The sequence below is a fragment of the Pseudoliparis swirei genome, chromosome 19 (assembly GCF_029220125.1).
Source record: "Pseudoliparis swirei isolate HS2019 ecotype Mariana Trench chromosome 19, NWPU_hadal_v1, whole genome shotgun sequence".
Taxonomy (NCBI): Eukaryota; Metazoa; Chordata; class Actinopteri; order Perciformes; family Liparidae; genus Pseudoliparis; species Pseudoliparis swirei.
Window position 1 is genome coordinate 28397645 of NC_079406.1, and position 17724 is coordinate 28415368.

Sequence of the window (17724 nt, forward strand, 5' to 3'; positions counted from 1 at the left end):
ATTCATTTAAAAACTTGGCCAGTATTGTCTTGAGACCTTTGTCTTGAAAATGCCTTGAAAGATTTCAGAAATATTAAACTTTGTGCGTTTGCCGGACCGCCAAAGAAACGCCATTCGCCATGAACATTGACGTTGTTGTAACTCGGCCATACATGATGTAATCGGCTCCATATTTCTCATACCTCATGACATACTGTCCCTGAAGACATCCATATGCTAATTTTTGATTCTGGTCGTAGTGCCAACTAGTGGCACTAGGAAGTTACATATTTTTTACTTTTATACACTGCTCCTCGCAGATTATTCAGATCCCTCTCAAAATATACCAGAATAGACCTAAGACCTTGATGATGCTTCCCTGTGGAGCTCGTAGCGACACCTTGAATCACATTCACATGTAATTTACATGACAAGGTCTAGACTTCACGTGGATACACATGATGCATGTATATGTTCAAATTGTCACAGCGCCCCCTGCTGGCAACCCTGGACTCGCTCAAATCTGCTCCAAACTTCTCATGCTTCGTAGAATTCACGGCCTGAGGATATCAACAAGCCTTTTTTCACTCAGAGTCAAAGCGCCACCGACTAGCAAATAGGGCTGCAACAACAAATCGATAAAATCGATTATTAAAATAGTTGGCAACGAATTTCATTATCGATTCGTTGTGTCGCGCGATTATTACAGCGCTCAATAAGTCACGGAGTATAAACAAAGTTGAGTTGAGCGCAGAGCGGCGCAGGGGAAACAAGAGCGGAGCGACGGAACGCTGCGTTGTGAGAGCCAATCAGCGCTGAGCTGCTCCTCTGTTGATGAATCTAATTGGCTGCTGCTGCTCACGTGGCGCTGGATGCGGAAGTTATTTACGTAGTCGGAGACATTTACGGAGCTGTGTGCGCCTACGGGTGACGTTATGAACCCAGACACCAGGGCGCTACATGTCACGACGTGTGTGGCATTTCCACAAGAGTATAACGTATACGTGGTTATTTATTCCGTGGCGGACAGCGGAAAATATTTTTCCACGGAGAAAGGCAACGGAGATAAGCCACGCCCCCACTCGCTGTGTGCGCTGCGCGCGCAGACACCATTTAGCGGAGCGGAGCAGCGCGTGCGCTCTGATCGCTCTTTTAATGAAGTATCGATACTAAAAATATGCTAAATCACATCGTTTTTAGCGTACGGGTACTTTGTTAGTATCGCTACACCGTGCAGCGTGTCAGCAGCAGATGTAGCGGGCTAACATTCAAGCTAACCTAACTTCCCAAACGCTGTGGACATCTGAACGCTGATTGGCCGAGACGCGACACGTCCCATCAAAGATGTTTTATTGCATAGAGCACCACTTCACATTTTTTCCGCGTCTCACTGCAATCTCAACGGCAGCGGGCCAGGTGAAAAAAATAATAAATCGTAACGCGTCTCTGATATTGTTCAGGGGGCGGGGCCACTGCTCAGGAGAGGAAAGCTGTCAGTCTGTTTGTGACAGTTCATCCACATGCTGACCAGTGAACAGGTTCATCCACATGCTGACCAGTGGGTCTCCAGGACCTTTCCATGACTTTAAACCACATTTCTATGATTAAACATGTTGTGAAAACTGTCTATACGTGACAAAGTGAGAAGATGTAGTATTTAAACTAACAATGAGAATTCCAAAGCATACCGTATATATACTGTGTAAATAAAAATTTGAATAAAACAAATTTGCATTACTTTTCCAAATATTTTGGGATTTTATTTTTTTCAATTACTTTTCTAGGCCTGCTAATAGCCATTTAAAAATTCCATGACTTTTCCAGGTTTTCCATGACCGTATGGACCCTATTTTGAATAAAGGGTTGAAAATTAAAGTTTTTTTATCCGATTAATCGATAAAATAATTAACCGATTAATCGATTATCAAAATAATCGTTAGTTGCAGCCCTACTAGCAAAGTAAAATCAGTGTCGCGTGACAAACGGTCAAACGCCCGAACGCCGTGCATGCGCTCTCGGCCGAGGGGGCCGGCGTCCGGCCGGCACCCCCGACGTGCGAAGCAGGGAGAGGACCCGTTCATCGCTGCTTGCAGCTTTAATTATACATATGTTTACTTGATTTATTTTTATGTTCAGTAAAAGCCCTTAACTTCAACTATTTGATTTTGTGTTTTTTCACACACGACTTCAGCTCCATAGCCGAACCTGGAGACAACATTTTAGACATTAGAAATTAAATCTTGAAATTGAGCCACAGGTTACATAGGTGTGTGTGTGTATTCCATAGGTGTGTGTGTGCTTACCTGGCCGTGTTGCTCTGGATCTCCTTGTCCTTCTGTTGAATCTGGTTGTTCAGGTCGATGACGTTCTGCGCGAGCTGCAGGACACACGCGACATGAAGACGTCCTGCGTCACCGCCACTCGCCAGATCAACAGTGTCGGCCATGTTGATGACATCACTTCCTGTGTGAGATAACCCACCTCTCCTCGTTTCTTGTGCAGCTCCGTCAGCTCCTCCTGGTGTTTGATTCTCATCTGAGACGTCTCCTGCTGCAGGACGGCACTGCGGCCGCCGTCTGTCCCCGAGCTGAGGAGACAAGGAGACAAGTCACAGGAGACACCACAGGAGACACGTCACAGGAGACAAGGAGACACCACAGGAGACACGTCACAGGAGACAAGGAGACACCACAGGAGACACGTCACAGGAGACAAGGAGACACCACAGGAGACACGTCACAGGAGACAAGGAGACACGTCACAGGAGACAAGTCACAGGAGACAAGGAGACACGTCACAGGAGACACGTCATAGGAGACAAGGTGACATCACAGGAGACAAGGAGACACGTCACAGGAGACAAGTCACAGGAGACAAGGAGACACGTCACAGGAGACATGTCATAGGAGACAAGGTGACATCACAGGAGACAAGGAGACATCACAGGAGACACGTCACAGGAGACAAGTCACAGGAGACAAGGGGACACGTCACAGGAGACAAGGAGACACGTCACAGGAGACACGTCACAGGAGACAAGGAGACACATCACAGGAGACACGTCACAGGAGACAAGGAGACACGTCACAGGAGACAAGGAGACATCACAGGAGACAAGGAGACACGTCACAGGAGACAAGGAGACACGTCACAGGAGACAAGGAGACACGTCACAGGAGACAAGTCACAGGAGACAAGGAGACACGTCACATGAGACAAGGAGACACGTCACAGGAGACACTTCACAGGAGACAAGGAGACACGTCACAGGAGACAAGGGGACACGTCACAGGAGACAAGGAGACACGTCACAGGAGACAAGGGGACACGTCACAGGAGACAAGGGGACACGTCACAGGAGACAAGGAGACACGTCACAGGAGACAAGGAGACACGTCCCAGGAGACAAGGAGACACGTCACAGGAGACAAGGAGACACGTCACAGGAGACAAGGGGACACGTCACAGGAGACACTTCACAGGAGACAAGGAGACACGTCACAGGAGACAAGGGGACACGTCACAGGAGACAAGGGGACACGTCACAGGAGACAAGGGGACACGTCACAGGAGACAAGTCACAGGAGACAAGGGGACACGTCACAGGAGACAAGGGGACACGTCACAGGCGACAAGGAGACGTCACAGGAGACAAGGAGACACGTCACAGGAGACAAGGAGACACGTCACAGGAGACAAGGAGACACGTCACAGGAGACACGTCACAGGAGACAAGGAGACACGTCACAGGAGACAAGGGGACACGTCACAGGAGACAAGGAGACACGTCACAGGAGACACGTCACAGGAGACAAGGGGACACGTCACAGGAGACAAGGAGACACGTCACAGGAGACAAGGAGACACGTCACAGGAGACACGTCACAGGAGACAAGTCACAGGAGACAAGGAGACACGTCACAGGAGACAAGTCACAGGAGACAAGGAGACACGTCACAGGAGACAAGGGGACACGTCACAGGAGACAAGGGGACACGTCACAGGAGACACGTCACAGGAGACAAGGGGACACGTCACAGGAGACAAGGGGACACGTCACAGGAGACAAGGAGACACGTCACAGGAGACAAGGGGACACGTCACAGGAGACAAGGAGACACGTCCCAGGAGACAAGGGTACACGTCACAGGAGACACTTCACAGGAGACAAGGAGACACGTCACAGGAGACAAGGGGACACGTCACAGGAGACACGTCACAGGAGACACGTCACAGGAGACAAGGGGACACGTCACAGGAGACACGTCACAGGAGACACGTCACAGGAGACAAGGGGACACGTCACAGGAGACAAGGAGACACGTCACAGGAGACACGTCACAGGAGACAAGGAGACAAGTCACAGGAGACAAGGAGACACGTCACAGGAGACAAGGAGACACGTCACAGGAGACAAGGAGACACGTCACAGGAGACAAGGGGACACGTCACAGGAGACACTTCACAGGAGACAAGGAGACACGTCACAGGAGACAAGGGGACACGTCACAGGAGACAAGGGGACACGTCACAGGAGACAAGGAGACACGTCACAGGAGACAAGGAGACGTCACAGGAGACACGTCACAGGAGACAAGGAGACACGTCCCAGGAGACAAGGGGACACGTCACAGGAGACACTTCACAGGAGACAAGGAGACACGTCACAGGAGACAAGGGGACACGTCACAGGAGACAAGGGGACACGTCACAGGAGACAAGGAGACACGTCACAGGAGACACGTCACAGGAGACAAGGAGACACGTCCCAGGAGACAAGGGGACACGTCACAGGAGACAAGGGGACACGTCACAGGAGACAAGGGGACACGTCACAGGAGACAAGGAGACACGTCACAGGAGACACGTCCCAGGAGACAAGTCACAGGAGACAAGGGGACACGTCACAGGAGACAAGGGGACACGTCACAGGAGACAAGGAGACACGTCACAGGAGACAAGGAGACACGTCACAGGAGACAAGGGGACACGTCACAGGAGACACTTCACAGGAGACACGTCACAGGAGACAAGGGGACACGTCACAGGAGACAAGGGGACACGTCACAGGAGACACGTCACAGGAGACAAGGGGACACGTCACAGGAGACAAGGGGACACGTCACAGGAGACAAGGGGACACGTCACAGGAGACAAGGGGACACGTCACAGGAGACACGTCACAGGAGACAAGGGGACACGTCACAGGAGACAAGGAGACACGTCACAGGAGACAAGGAGACACGTCCCAGGAGACAAGGGGACACGTCACAGGAGACACTTCACAGGAGACAAGGAGACACGTCACAGGAGACAAGGGGACACGTCACAGGAGACACGTCACAGGAGACAAGGGGACACGTCACAGGAGACAAGTCACAGGAGACAAGGGGACACGTCACAGGAGACACGTCACAGGAGACAAGGGGACACGTCACAGGAGACAAGGAGACACGTCACAGGAGACAAGGAGACACGTCACAGGAGACAAGGAGACACGTCACAGGAGACAAGGGGACACGTCACAGGAGACCTGAGGACTCACCTGGACTCGTGTCCTCTCTGGACCTCATACTTGTCTGTCTGGTATCGTTCCGACAGAACCGTCTGCAGGTCGGACTTCTCCAGCAGCCGGTTATCTAAACAGAAAGAGAGACGGGTCTTGAGCCTGTCTGCCCACACTGAGACAGACGGGTCTTGAACCCGTCTGTCCACACTGAGACAGACGGGTCTTGAACCCGTCTGTCCACACTGAGACAGACGGGTCTTGAACCCGTCTGCCCACAGAGACAGACGGGTCTTGAGCCTGTCTGCCCACACAGACAGACGGGTCTTGAACCTGTCTGCCCACACTGAGACAGACGGGTCTTGAACCCGTCTGTCCACACTGAGACAGACGGGTCTTGAACCCGTCTGCCCACACAGAGACAGACGGGTCTTGAGCCTGTCTGCCCACACAGACAGACGGGTCTTGAGCCTGTCTGCCCACACTGAGACAGACGGGTCTTGAGCCTGTCTGCCCACACAGACAGACGGGTCTTGAACCCGTCTGTCCACACTGAGAAAGACGGGTCTTGAGCCTGTCTGTCCACACTGAGACAGACGGGTCTTGAGCCTGTCTGTCCACACTGAGACAGACGGGTCTTGAACCTGTCTGCCCACACTGAGACAGACGGGTCTTGAGCCTGTCTGTCCACACTGAGACAGACGGGTCTTGAACCTGTCTGCCCACACTGAGACAGACGGGTCTTGAGCCTGTCTGCCCACACTGAGACAGACGGGTCTTGAGCCTGTCTGTCCACACTGAGACAGACGGGTCTTGAGCCTGTCTGCCCACACTGAGACAGACGGGTCTTGAACCTGTCTGTCCACACTGAGACAGACGGGTCTTGAACCTGTCTGTCCACACTGAGACAGACGGGTCTTGAACCTGTCTGCCCACACTGAGACAGACGGGTCTTGAGCCTGTCTGCCCACACTGAGACAGACGGGTCTTGAGCCTGTCTGTCCACACTGAGACAGACGGGTCTTGAACCTGTCTGCCCACACAGACAGACGGGTCTTGAACCTGTCTGTCCACACTGACTCACACTGGAGGACGATCTCCTCGAAGGCGTGTCTCTGGACTCGGTCTCTGATCTTCAGCTGCTCTGAGACGTGTCTCTTCCATGAACACTGCAGCCGCCGCTCCGCCATCACCGCCTGAGACACACAGGAACTGTATTTATAGCGTGGTATAAGTACTTATACTGTATATTGTGATAAAAGTATTCTACTGTAACTATAGTAGAAGTACGTATGACAGAATACAGATCTGGGTTGGATGTAATCTTTACTTCATTGTTTTTTGTATAAAGTGTATATTCTGTATTTAATCACGAAACTAAACCATTGCGTATGAATCGATGGCAACAGAAGTCGCCATGTGATGACGTCGGTGGTTACGGAACCCGTGTGGACACGAAGTTTATCAGTAAACCGTTAATACGGGGAGTCCGGCACCAGCACTCACGATAACGTGACGTCATTATTAACTCAGGCGACTCGCTTGTCGAATTTGAATTAACGCGCAGATTACGTCAATCGGCGTAGTCACGTGTTGAGCCGATATTGCCTGTTAGCATGTGTAGCTAACCCGCGAAAGGCGCAGTCCTCTTGAGGAAACCAGCATCAACACGTCGGTCTGAGACCCGGTCCCGGTGGGTCCGGGTTCCCCTCGGACCATGGAACGGGTCCCCGTGACTCGACATGTTAGCATGTCCAGTTAGCTACTTGCTGCAGACCTTCGTTAAAAAGAAAACATTTAAACTTACACCAATTAACTGCGATCTTCTTCTTCTACGGTTTAACTTCTTTAGCTTCTTTTTCTTCTTGTTTAACTGCGTTAGCTTCTTTTTCTTCTACGTCTAACTAGCTAATTTATTCTTCTACGCTCTAACCGTGCCTCCTTTCTTCTTCTACGGTCTAACGGTTGCTCCTTTCTTCTTCTACGGTCAAACTGTTGCTCCCTTCTTCTTCTACAGTCTAACTGTGGCTCCTTTCTTCTTCTACGGTCTAACGGTGGCTCCTTTCTTCTTCTACGCTCTAACGGTTGCTCCTTTCTTCTTCTACGGTCTAACGGTGGCTCCTTTCCTCGTGGAAGCTCGACGGTACAACAGACTCACGGTGCTCCGGGTTCTCCTTTTCTCAACCGACATCAGCGTCTTCAGTTGCCTCCCTCCAACTCGGTGCCATTTTGGCTCCTCCACATACTCCCGGGATGGTCGCGCGACGATGACGTTGCCTTGCCCAAAGTCCAGGAGCACGTGGGAGAAAGTCCTGTTGCAACTTGTAGCTTCGTGCTTCCTTTGTGGTCTCCTCACCACCTTTCCTAGACCTCATGGACTTGCCCAAAGTCGTGATAGTGTGTGTTCGTAGTGTCGGTGTTAACAATGTATCCATAGTGTATCCATAATGTACACCTAGTCCTTATAGAACAATGTATCTATAGTGTACACTTGGTCCTTAAACAATGTATCCATAGTGTACACTTGGTCCTTCCACAATGTATCCATAGTGTACACTTGGTCCTTCCACAATGTATCCATAGTGTACACTTGGTCCTTCCACAATGTATCTATAGTGTACACTTGGTCCTTAAACAATGTATCCATAGTGTACACTTGGTCCTTAAACAATGTATCCATAGTGTACACTTGGTCCTTAAACAATGTATCCATAGTGTACACTTGGTCCTTAAACAATGTATCCATAGTGTACACTTGGTCCTTAAACAATGTATCCATAGTGTACACTTGGTCCTTAAACAATGTATCCATAGTGTACACTTGGTCCTTAAACAATGTATCCATAGTGTATCCATAGTGTACACTTGGTCCTTAAACAATGTATCCATAGTGTATCCATAGTGTACACTTGGTCCTTAAACAATGTATCCATAGTGTATCCATAGTGTACACTTGGTCCTTAAACAATGTATCCATAGTGTACACTTGGTCCTTAAACAATGTATCCATAGTGTACACTTGGTCCTTCCACAATGTATCCATAGTGTACACATGGTCCTTCCACAATGTATCTATAGTGTACACTTGGTCCTTAAACAATGTATCCATAGTGTATCCATAGTGTACACTTGGTCCTTAAACAATGTATCCATAGTGTACACTTGGTCCTTATAGAACAATGTATCCATAGTGTACACTTGGTCCTTTTAGAACAATGTATCCATAGTGTACACTTGGTCCTTATAGAACAATGTATCCATAGTGTACACTTGGTCCTTATAGAACAATGTATCCATAGTGTAGACTTGGTCCTTATAGAACAATGTATCCATAGTGTACACTTGGTCCTTATAGAACAATGTATCCATAGTGTACACTTGGTCCTTATAGAACAATGTATCCATAGTGTACACTTGGTCCTTATAGAACAATGTATCCATAGTGTACACTTGGTCCTTATAGAACAATGTATCCATAGTGTACACTTGGTCCTTATAGAACAATGTATCCATAGTGTACACTTGGTCCTTTTAGAACAATGTATCCATAGTGTACACTTGGTCCTTATAGAACAATGTATCCATAGTGTACACTTGGTCCTTATAGAACAATGTATCCATAGTGTACACTTGGTCCTTATAGAACAATGTATCCATAGTGTACACTTGGTCCTTATAGAACAATGTATCCATAGTGTAGACTTGGTCCTTATAGAACAATGTTTCCATAGTGTACACTTGGTCCTTATAGAACAATGTATCCATAGTGTAGACTTGGTCCTTATAGAACAATGTATCCATAGTATACACTTGGTCCTTTTAGAACAATGTATCCATAGTGTACACTTGGTCCTTTTAGAACAATGTATCCATAGTGTACACTTGGTCCTTATAGAACAATGTATCCATAGTGTAGACTTGGTCCTTATAGAACAATGTATCCATAGTGTACACTTAGTCCTTACACAATGTATCCAGTGTACACTTGATCCTTTTAGAACAATGTATCCATAGTGTACACTTGGTCCTTTTAGAACAATGTATCCATAGTGTACACTTGGTCCTTATAGAACAATGTATCCATAGTGTACACTTGGTCCTTATAGAACAATGTTTCCATAGTGTACACTTGGTCCTTATAGAACAATGTATCCATAGTGTACACTTGGTCCTTATAGAACAATGTATCCATAGTGTACACTTGGTCCTTACAGAACAATGTATCCATAGTGTACACTTGGTCCTTTTAGAACAATGTATCCATAGTGTACACTTGGTCCTTATAGAACAATGTATCCATAGTGTACACTTGGTCCTTATAGAACAATGTATCCATAGTGTACACTTGGTCCTTACAGAACAATGTATCCATAGTGTACACTTGGTCCTTATAGAACAATGTATCCATAGTGTACACTTGGTCCTTTTAGAACAATGTATCCATAGTGTACACTTGGTCCTTACAGAACAATGTATCCATAGTGTACACTTGGTCCTTATAGAACAATGTATCCATAGTGTACACTTGGTCCTTACAGAACAATGTATCCATAGTGTACACTTGGTCCTTAAATAATGTATCCATAGTGTACACTTGGTCCTTACACTTCCCTCCAGCTGTTTCTGAGTGACTTCATCACAGCTGCTGTGATTGGAGGAGAGTTACGTTGGTGGCATGCACCAACCACAAAAACTAAAACTAACTATTTGAACTTACGAGGTCGTGTCAAACGTGACCTTGGCGTGACCTTGGCGTGACCCCTCCGAGCAGACAGAAGCGTGTGGATGTGAGGAGCAACGACGAGCAACTGGGTGTGTAGAAGGTTTATTGAGCCAACAGGTGTTTAGAGACTTCTTATTGCATCACCACACGATACTAAACCCAGACGTACCAGAGAAACTATTATTATGGAAACACATCGCTGGCAAACTGCCTTTCTCAAGAAGAACATGACAACGATTTACTTCTACGATCAGGAACTACAGCAATGATTTGAAGAGGAAGAGAACCACTGGGTGTTCACGCTGACCTCGTGAACCCATCGGATTGTTTTGATTCAAAGTGAGGATCTCAAGTCGCCACAATCAAAGTGAGGACTTTATATTGATTTACGATCATTACCAGAAGACATTATAGAAACATGCAAAGGAATTGGAGGGTTTACTTAATAAATTACTTATTTAATGTCATTTAAATCATCATTTCATTTTCTTTTTCCTAAATTATTTAATTAATGTTCACACTACAGAAGTAAAGTTTAAAAACAAAAAAACCTCCATTATCAAGAGTTCTGAAATTAAATAATCTAGATTATAGACGGTGGTTTAAAATCAAACCAGGAGCTCAAGTGGTCCAGACCCCCTGTAGTGGTCCCTCTACTCAGGCCTCTGGGACGGCCAGAGAGGACTGCTCGTCTGGATCTGGAAGCAACTCCTCCTTATCACTGAGGGAAGAGACACATATCACCAATACATCAATCAACCAATCAATCATCCCCTCCTCCAGTAGAGACCCATTGACAAGGAGTTAATTGACAATGTCTCCAAGAAGGGTTAGGAAGGACACATCTAGTTAGTGTCCTTCCCTTGTTCTCCAGCTGGGTTCTGACATCACGGTTCAGATCAAACAGAGACCCTAACCCCCTGACCCTCTAACCCTCTAACCCCCTGACCCTCTAACCCCCTAACCCTCTAACCCCCTGACCTCCTAACCCTAACCCTCTAACCCCCACCCCCTCTAACCCCCTGACCCTCTAACCCCCTGACCCTCACCCCCTCTAACCCCCTGACCCTCTAACCCCCTGACCTAAAACCCCTAACCCCTAACCTCTAACCCCTAACCTCTAACCCTAACCTCTAACCCCTAATCTCTAACCCTAACCTCTAACCCCTAACCCCTAACCTCTAACCCTAACCCCTAACCCCTGACTCTAACCCCCTGACCCTCAAACCCCCTGACCCTAACCCTCTAACCCCCACCCCCTGACCCTAAAACCCCCTAACCCTCTAACCCCCACCCCCTGACCCTCTATCCGCCTGACCCTCTAACCCCTAACCCCCTGACCCTCAAACCCCCTGACCTACCCCAACCTCTAACCCCTGACCCCCTCTAACCCCTGACCCTCTAACCCCCTGACCCTAAAACCCCCACCCCCTGACCCTCTAACCCCACCCCTGACCTCTAACCCCTGACCTCTAACCCCACCCCTGACCCTCTAACCCCCACCCCTGACCCTCTAACCCCTATCCTCTAACCCCCTGACTCTAACCCTAACCTCCTGACTCTAACCCCCTGACCCTCTAAACCCTGACCCTCTAACCCCTGACCTAAACCCACCCCTGACCTCTAACCCCTGACCCCTGACCTCTAACCCCCGACTCTAACCCCCTGACTCTAACCCTCTAACCCCCTGACTCTAACCGCCTGACCCCCTGACTCTAACCCTCTAACCCCTAACCCTCTGACCCCCACCCCATGTGCAGTCTGTTCCTAAGGAAGTCACCTGATGGAAGACGGGCGGCGGGACCGACTGTGGCGTCTCAGCGTGATGAAGACGAGCGTCAGCAGCAGCAGAGCAGAGATGGCTGCCAGAGTGACGAAGAGGAAGACCGCTGGAGGAAGACTGAGTCAACACAAGGCTGGACACTTCTGACCTCTCCATCTACAGCCCCCTCTGACCTGTCTCTCTACCACAGACACGCCTCTCTTCTTCCTTTCCAAAACTCTGGAGCGAGCTTTCTGTAACCGAGTGTCTCTCTGTCTCCACAGCAACGACCTCCTTGACCCTCACCAGTCTGGAGTCAAGGCCACTTGACAGAGACTGGCCTCCTTGCTGAGCAGCTTCACTCTGCTAGAGCATCCTCTCTCCTCTGTCCTTATCCTTCACTCTGCTAGAGCATCCTCTCTCCTCTGTCCTTCACTCTGCTAGAGCATCCTCTCTCCTCTGTCCTTATCCTTCACTCTGCTAGAGCATCCTCTCTCCTTGTCCTTCACTCTGCTAGAGCATCCTCTCTCTCCTCTGTCCTTATCCTTCACTCTGCTAGAGCAGCCTCTCTCTCCTTGTCCTTCACTCTGCTAGAGCATCCTCTCTCCTTATCCTTCACTCTGCTAGAGCATCCTCTCTCCTTGTCCTTCGCTCTGCTAGAGCATCCTCTCTCTCATCTGTCCTTCACTATGCTCGAGCATCCTCTCTCTCATCTGTCCTTCACTCTGCTAGAGCATCCTCTCTCCTCTGTCCTTATCCTTCACTCTGCTAGAGCAGCCTCTCTCTCCTCTGTCCTTATCCTTCACTCTGCTAGAGCAGCCTCTCTCTCCTCTGTCCTTCACTCTGCTAGAGCATCCTCTCTCCTCTGTCCTTAACCTTCACTCTGCTAGAGCAGCCTATCTCCTCTGTCCTTCACTCTGCTAGAGCATCCTCTCTCCTCTGTCCTTATCCTTCACTCTGCTAGAGCATCCTCTCTCTCCTATGTCCTTATCATTCACTCTGCTAGAGCATCCTCTCTCTCCTCTGTCCTTCACTCTGCTAGAGCATCCTCTCTCTCCTCTGTCCTTATCCTTCACTTTACTAGAGCATCCTCTCTCCTCTGTCCTTATCCTTCACTCTGCTAGAGCAGCCTCTCTCTGGTACCTCAGGCTCTGCTCTCTCCCTCTTCTCAGGGTAACTTGGAGAGGATCTGGGTCCCCTCCTCTTCCTCTCACTATGGGGTCCCTCAAGGCTCCGTCCTGGGTCCCCTCCTCTTCCTCTCACTGTGGGGTCCCTCAAGGCTCCGTTCTGGGTCCCCTCCTCTTCCTCTCACTGTGGGGTCCCTCAAGGCTCAGTCCTGGGTCCCCTCCTCTTCCTCTCACTATGGGGTCCCTCAAGGCTCAGTCCTGGGTCCCCTCCTCTTCCTCTCACTATGGGGTCCCTCAAGGCTCCGTCCTGGGTCCCCTCCTCTTCCTCTCACTATGGGGTCCCTCAAGGCTCCGTCCTGGGTCCCCTCCTCTTCCTCTCACTATGGGGTCCCTCAAGGCACCGTCCTGGGTCCCCTCCTCTTCCTCTCACTATGGGGTTCCTCAAGGCTCCGTCCTGGGTCCCCTCCTCTTCCTCTCACTATGGGGTCCCTCAAGGCTCCGTCCTGGGTCCCCTCCTCTTCCTCTCACTATGGGGTCCCTCAAGGCTCCGTCCTGGGTCCCCTCCTCTTCCTCTCACTATGGGGTCCCTCAAGGCTCCGTCCTGGGTCCCCTCCTCTTCCTCTCACTATGGGGTCCCTCAAGGCCCCTCCTCTTCCTCTCACTATGGGGTCCCTCAAGGCTCCGTCCTGGGTCCCCTCCTCTTCCTCTCACTATGGGGTCCCTCAAGGCTCCGTCCTGGGTCCTCTCCTCTTCCTCTCACTACTGGGGTCCCTCAAGGCTCCGTCCTGGGTCCTCTCCTCTTCCTCTCACTACTGGGGTTCCTCAAGGCTCCGTCCTGGGTCCCCTCCTCTTACTATGGAGTCCCTCAAGGCTCCGTCCTGGGTCCCCTCCTCTTCCTCTCACTATGGGGTCCCTCAAGGCTCCGTCCTGGGTCCCTCCTCTTCCTCTCACTACTGGGGTCCCTCAAGGCTCCGTCCTGGGTCCCCTCCTCTTCCTCTCACTACTGGGGTCCCTCAAGGCTCCGTCCTGGGTCCCCTCCTCTTCCTCTCACTATGGGGTCCCTCAAGGCTCCGTCCTGGGTCCCCTCCTCTTCCTCTCACTACTGGGGTCCCTCATGGCTCCGTCCTGGGTCCCCTCCTCTTCCTCTCACTATGGGGTCCCTCAAGGCTCCGTCCTGGGTCCCCTCCTCTTCCTCTCACTACTGGGGTAACTCGCAATGGATACAAGTGCCTGCTAAATGATGTATCATTATAGAAGGGTAATAATCTTATACAAAGGTGTCATTATAGAAGTAAAATAAACTGACCTGCAGTCCAATGCTCACGAACTTTTTCATGATGTTCAAATGAACCTGGAGGAAGAACACAGACATTATTATATACATATAAATAAATAATAAAATATATATAAATATATATATGCGCACACACTTATATAGATATACATTTAGACACGGGGTGAGTGTCTTTACCGTCGCGTCTGCAGCGGTTCAAACAATCGTCCATGGTGCTGTAGCGGTTCTGGTTTCCACGACAACCTCCATAAATGAATAACTGACAGGCAGCGGTGTTTGGGTCATAGTAGAACATGGGAAAGGCCGCCCGGCACGGACCAGGGTCAGAGGTCGCCATGCAGCCCTCTAATGGATAGATAGATACATGGATGGATGGATAGACACATGGATGGATAGAAAGATACATGGATGGATGGATAGACACATGGATGGATAGAAAGATACATGGATGGATGGATAGATGGATAGATAGATACATGGATAGATAGATGGATGGATGGATGGATACATGGATAGATAGATACATGGATAGATACGTGGATGGATGGATGGATAGATACATGGATGGATGGATGGATGGACCGATAGATGGATGGATGGATACATGGATGGATGGATGGTAGATACAGAGATTGATCACCTTATAGATATACCTTTGTATTCTGTTGAAACTTCATCATCAGCAGAAACTTTGTTGGTGGAGGAAAGCCCTCCGACTGCAGGAGAAGTGACACCTGATTGGGTAAAGCCACTAGACTCTTAAGAACAGGTGTGTTGATGACCTGTACAGGTACTAACAGGTGTGTTGCTCACCTGTACATGTCGCCATGCAGCTCTCCTTGCTGACGTAGTTGTTCTGGTTTCCCCTGCAGCCTCCGTAGATGAATGATTGACAGCTGCCGGTCTTCCCGTTGTAGAACCAGTGCTCAAACGCCGCTCTGCAGGGGCCCACCTGAGGCTCCGCCCCACAGCGCTCTGACGGGACAAACCACAGCTCGTCATTTCTAGAGCTGACAGAACATGACGTTACGAATGAATCTCTGCTTGGTGGACTGGCCAGTTAGTTCTCTAGAAAGAGAACGCAGCTGCTTCATGAATGTCACTCATGAAAACATCCTCACGCGAGTCCTGATGCTCTCACTGGGACTCAACTCTCTGCTGCTGGGGGAGCATGACCCCTGATGACCCCTGATGAGCTCACGTCAGTGGAAACGTACCGGTGAAGTCAGCAGCAGACGCTTCTGTAGGAGAGAAGAAGAAGTTACACACGGCAACACACCACAACATACTACACAACACAACAACAAACACGACAATATATTACACAACACGCACCACAACATACTACACACCAAGACATATTACACAACATATTACACAACACAACAACAAACACGACAATATATTACACAACAACATATTACACAACACAACATGTTACACAACAAACACGACAATATATTACACGACAACACACACCACAACATACTACACACCAAGACATATTACACAACAACACACAACATAGTACACAAATTACCTTCCTCAGGAGCAGGGGTCAACTCTGTAGAAGCAGGTTCAACATCCTGAGACACTAGACAGAGAATCATAAGCAGGTTCATCAGTGCTACAGTCGATACCACCGACACAACCGTCGTTACAGTCGGCACGACAGTCGATACCACCGACACTACCGTCGGCACTACAGACGATACCACCGACTACCGTCGTTACAGTCGGCACTTCCGTCGTTACAGTCGGCACGACAGTCGATACCACCGACACTACCGTCGTTACAGTCGGCACTTCCGTCGTTACCACCTGACTACCATTGTTACGACAGTCGATACCACCGACACTACCGTCGTTACAGTCGGCACTAGTCGATACCACCGACACTACCGTCGTTAGTCGGCACTTCCGTCGTTACCACCCGACTACTGTCGTTACAGTCGGCACTACAGTCGTTACTACAGTCGGTGTTACCACCAACACTACAGTTAAATGTTCTGAACTTTCCTAAACAGAGAACATATTTTAATAACTATATGCGATCTTATCATATATGATATTTTATGTACGGCTGATTCTGGCTACGGGGTACCGAGGTCCCCCTAGTCCACCTTGTTGAACCCTTAAGGTCCACAAAGACCTGACCCTCTGTCTCACTCCAACACCAGGGAGTGCTGTTGGCTGAAGGTGATCACTCCCAGTCGGTTTCAAAAGACGGACACAACAAGTTCGGAACAAAAGGAATCTCCAGTAAAGGTGTGTTCAGGTGTTTGAATTCAGGATCAGAGTTTGCAGAACCGGTCAGACCACATCAACCTGACACCACACTCAGAGGTACACACCCACACCGTGGACCATCACACACTGATCAGTGATCTGGTGAAGTGGTTCCTGGAGGTTATGTGACCAAGTCAAGGCGATCGACCGACAGGGGGGGGGGGGGGTGCTAGTGAGAGCCTGTAGTACCATGTTACCCCACTAGAGGGCTTGTAGTACCATATTACCCCACTAGAGAGCTTGTAGTACCATGTTACCCCACTAGAGAGCTTGTAGTACCTTATTTCCCCACTAGAGAGCTTGTAGTACCATATTACCCCACTAGAGAGCTTGTAGTACCATATTGCCCCACTAGAGAGCTTGTAGTACCATGTTACCCCACTAGAGAGCTTGTAGTACCATATTGCCTCACTACATGCAGGGCTACTTGTGGTCCCTAGAGTCTAAAGTAGGAGGAGCCAGAGCCTTCAAGTCTCAAGCTCCTCCTCTTCTAAGTAGACTCATACATGAGGTGACACTAGTGACTTTGGGCTTTGGGTGTACTCTTGCATTGTGGACCAGCTGAAGGAGACTAACAGAGTCCACATGGACACTGATCCTGGACCAGATTGAAAGGAGACTTGTGTCTGTCACTTCAAAAAAAAGGGGATGAACTGCCATGAAATGTGATCATTTAACTTCATGATCCTAACTATTCAATATTCATCTATTTTCAGAATGTCAACACTTACATAATAATAATAATAGTACCACTGTTTTAGAGTTGTGGGTCTAAAGGGGTCCGTCTATCTAAGGAACCATTCAAAATGTCCTTGTGACGATGAAGAGGTGACCTGGAGTCTCACTTCCTGTACCTTTCAAAATAAAGCTACAATAAATGAGTTCATGCTGAAACCCTTCAGAGGAAGTGGAGCGACTGGTCGGACCTGAAGCCCTGAACCGAGACAGGTAGAGGGGGAAGGGGGTAGACGGGGTTTAAGAAAGGGGGGGGGAGGGGGGGCCCGGGGGGAAAAAGGGCGGGGGGGAACAGGTAGAGGGGCAAAA

At 49.2% G+C, this 17724-nt stretch overlaps 2 protein-coding genes across 8 annotated transcripts in view; both read right to left on the reverse strand.

The window, feature by feature from the left end:
• atg16l1 (ATG16 autophagy related 16-like 1 (S. cerevisiae)) overlaps nucleotides 1-7728 on the reverse strand; it is an 18721-nt gene extending 10993 nt beyond the window's left edge. For 4 of the 5 annotated variants that reach the window (XM_056439199.1, XM_056439198.1, XM_056439196.1 and 1 more), the window contains exons 1-5: nucleotides 7644-7728; nucleotides 6570-6681; nucleotides 5525-5618; nucleotides 2461-2566; nucleotides 2283-2356 (exon numbers count right to left, since the gene is read on the reverse strand). In XM_056439199.1, the coding sequence (XP_056295174.1) occupies nucleotides 2283-2356; nucleotides 2461-2566; nucleotides 5525-5618; nucleotides 6570-6681; nucleotides 7644-7676 (419 nt within the window). In that variant the 5' untranslated portion in view covers nucleotides 7677-7728. The other variant, XM_056439197.1, reaches the window with a different exon arrangement.
• A 2566-nt stretch (nucleotides 7729-10294) lies between these two features.
• On the reverse strand, nucleotides 10295-16028 carry spint2 (serine peptidase inhibitor, Kunitz type, 2). 3 transcript variants are annotated; one of them, XM_056439354.1, is made up of 8 exons: nucleotides 15932-16028; nucleotides 15609-15632; nucleotides 15205-15366; nucleotides 15045-15107; nucleotides 14569-14736; nucleotides 14404-14448; nucleotides 11989-12097; nucleotides 10295-10929 (listed from the first exon to the last, which is right to left on the reverse strand). In XM_056439354.1, the coding sequence occupies exons 1-8, from the start codon at nucleotides 16011-16013 to the stop codon at nucleotides 10866-10868; spliced, it is 717 nt and encodes a 238-aa protein (XP_056295329.1). In that variant the 5' UTR covers nucleotides 16014-16028; the 3' UTR covers nucleotides 10295-10865. The 3 variants fall into 3 exon arrangements, with proteins under 3 accessions (XP_056295329.1, XP_056295328.1, XP_056295330.1); XM_056439353.1 differs by having other exon boundaries at nucleotides 15045-15125; XM_056439355.1 differs by lacking the exon at nucleotides 15045-15107.
• Nucleotides 16029-17724: the final 1696 nt, after the last annotated feature.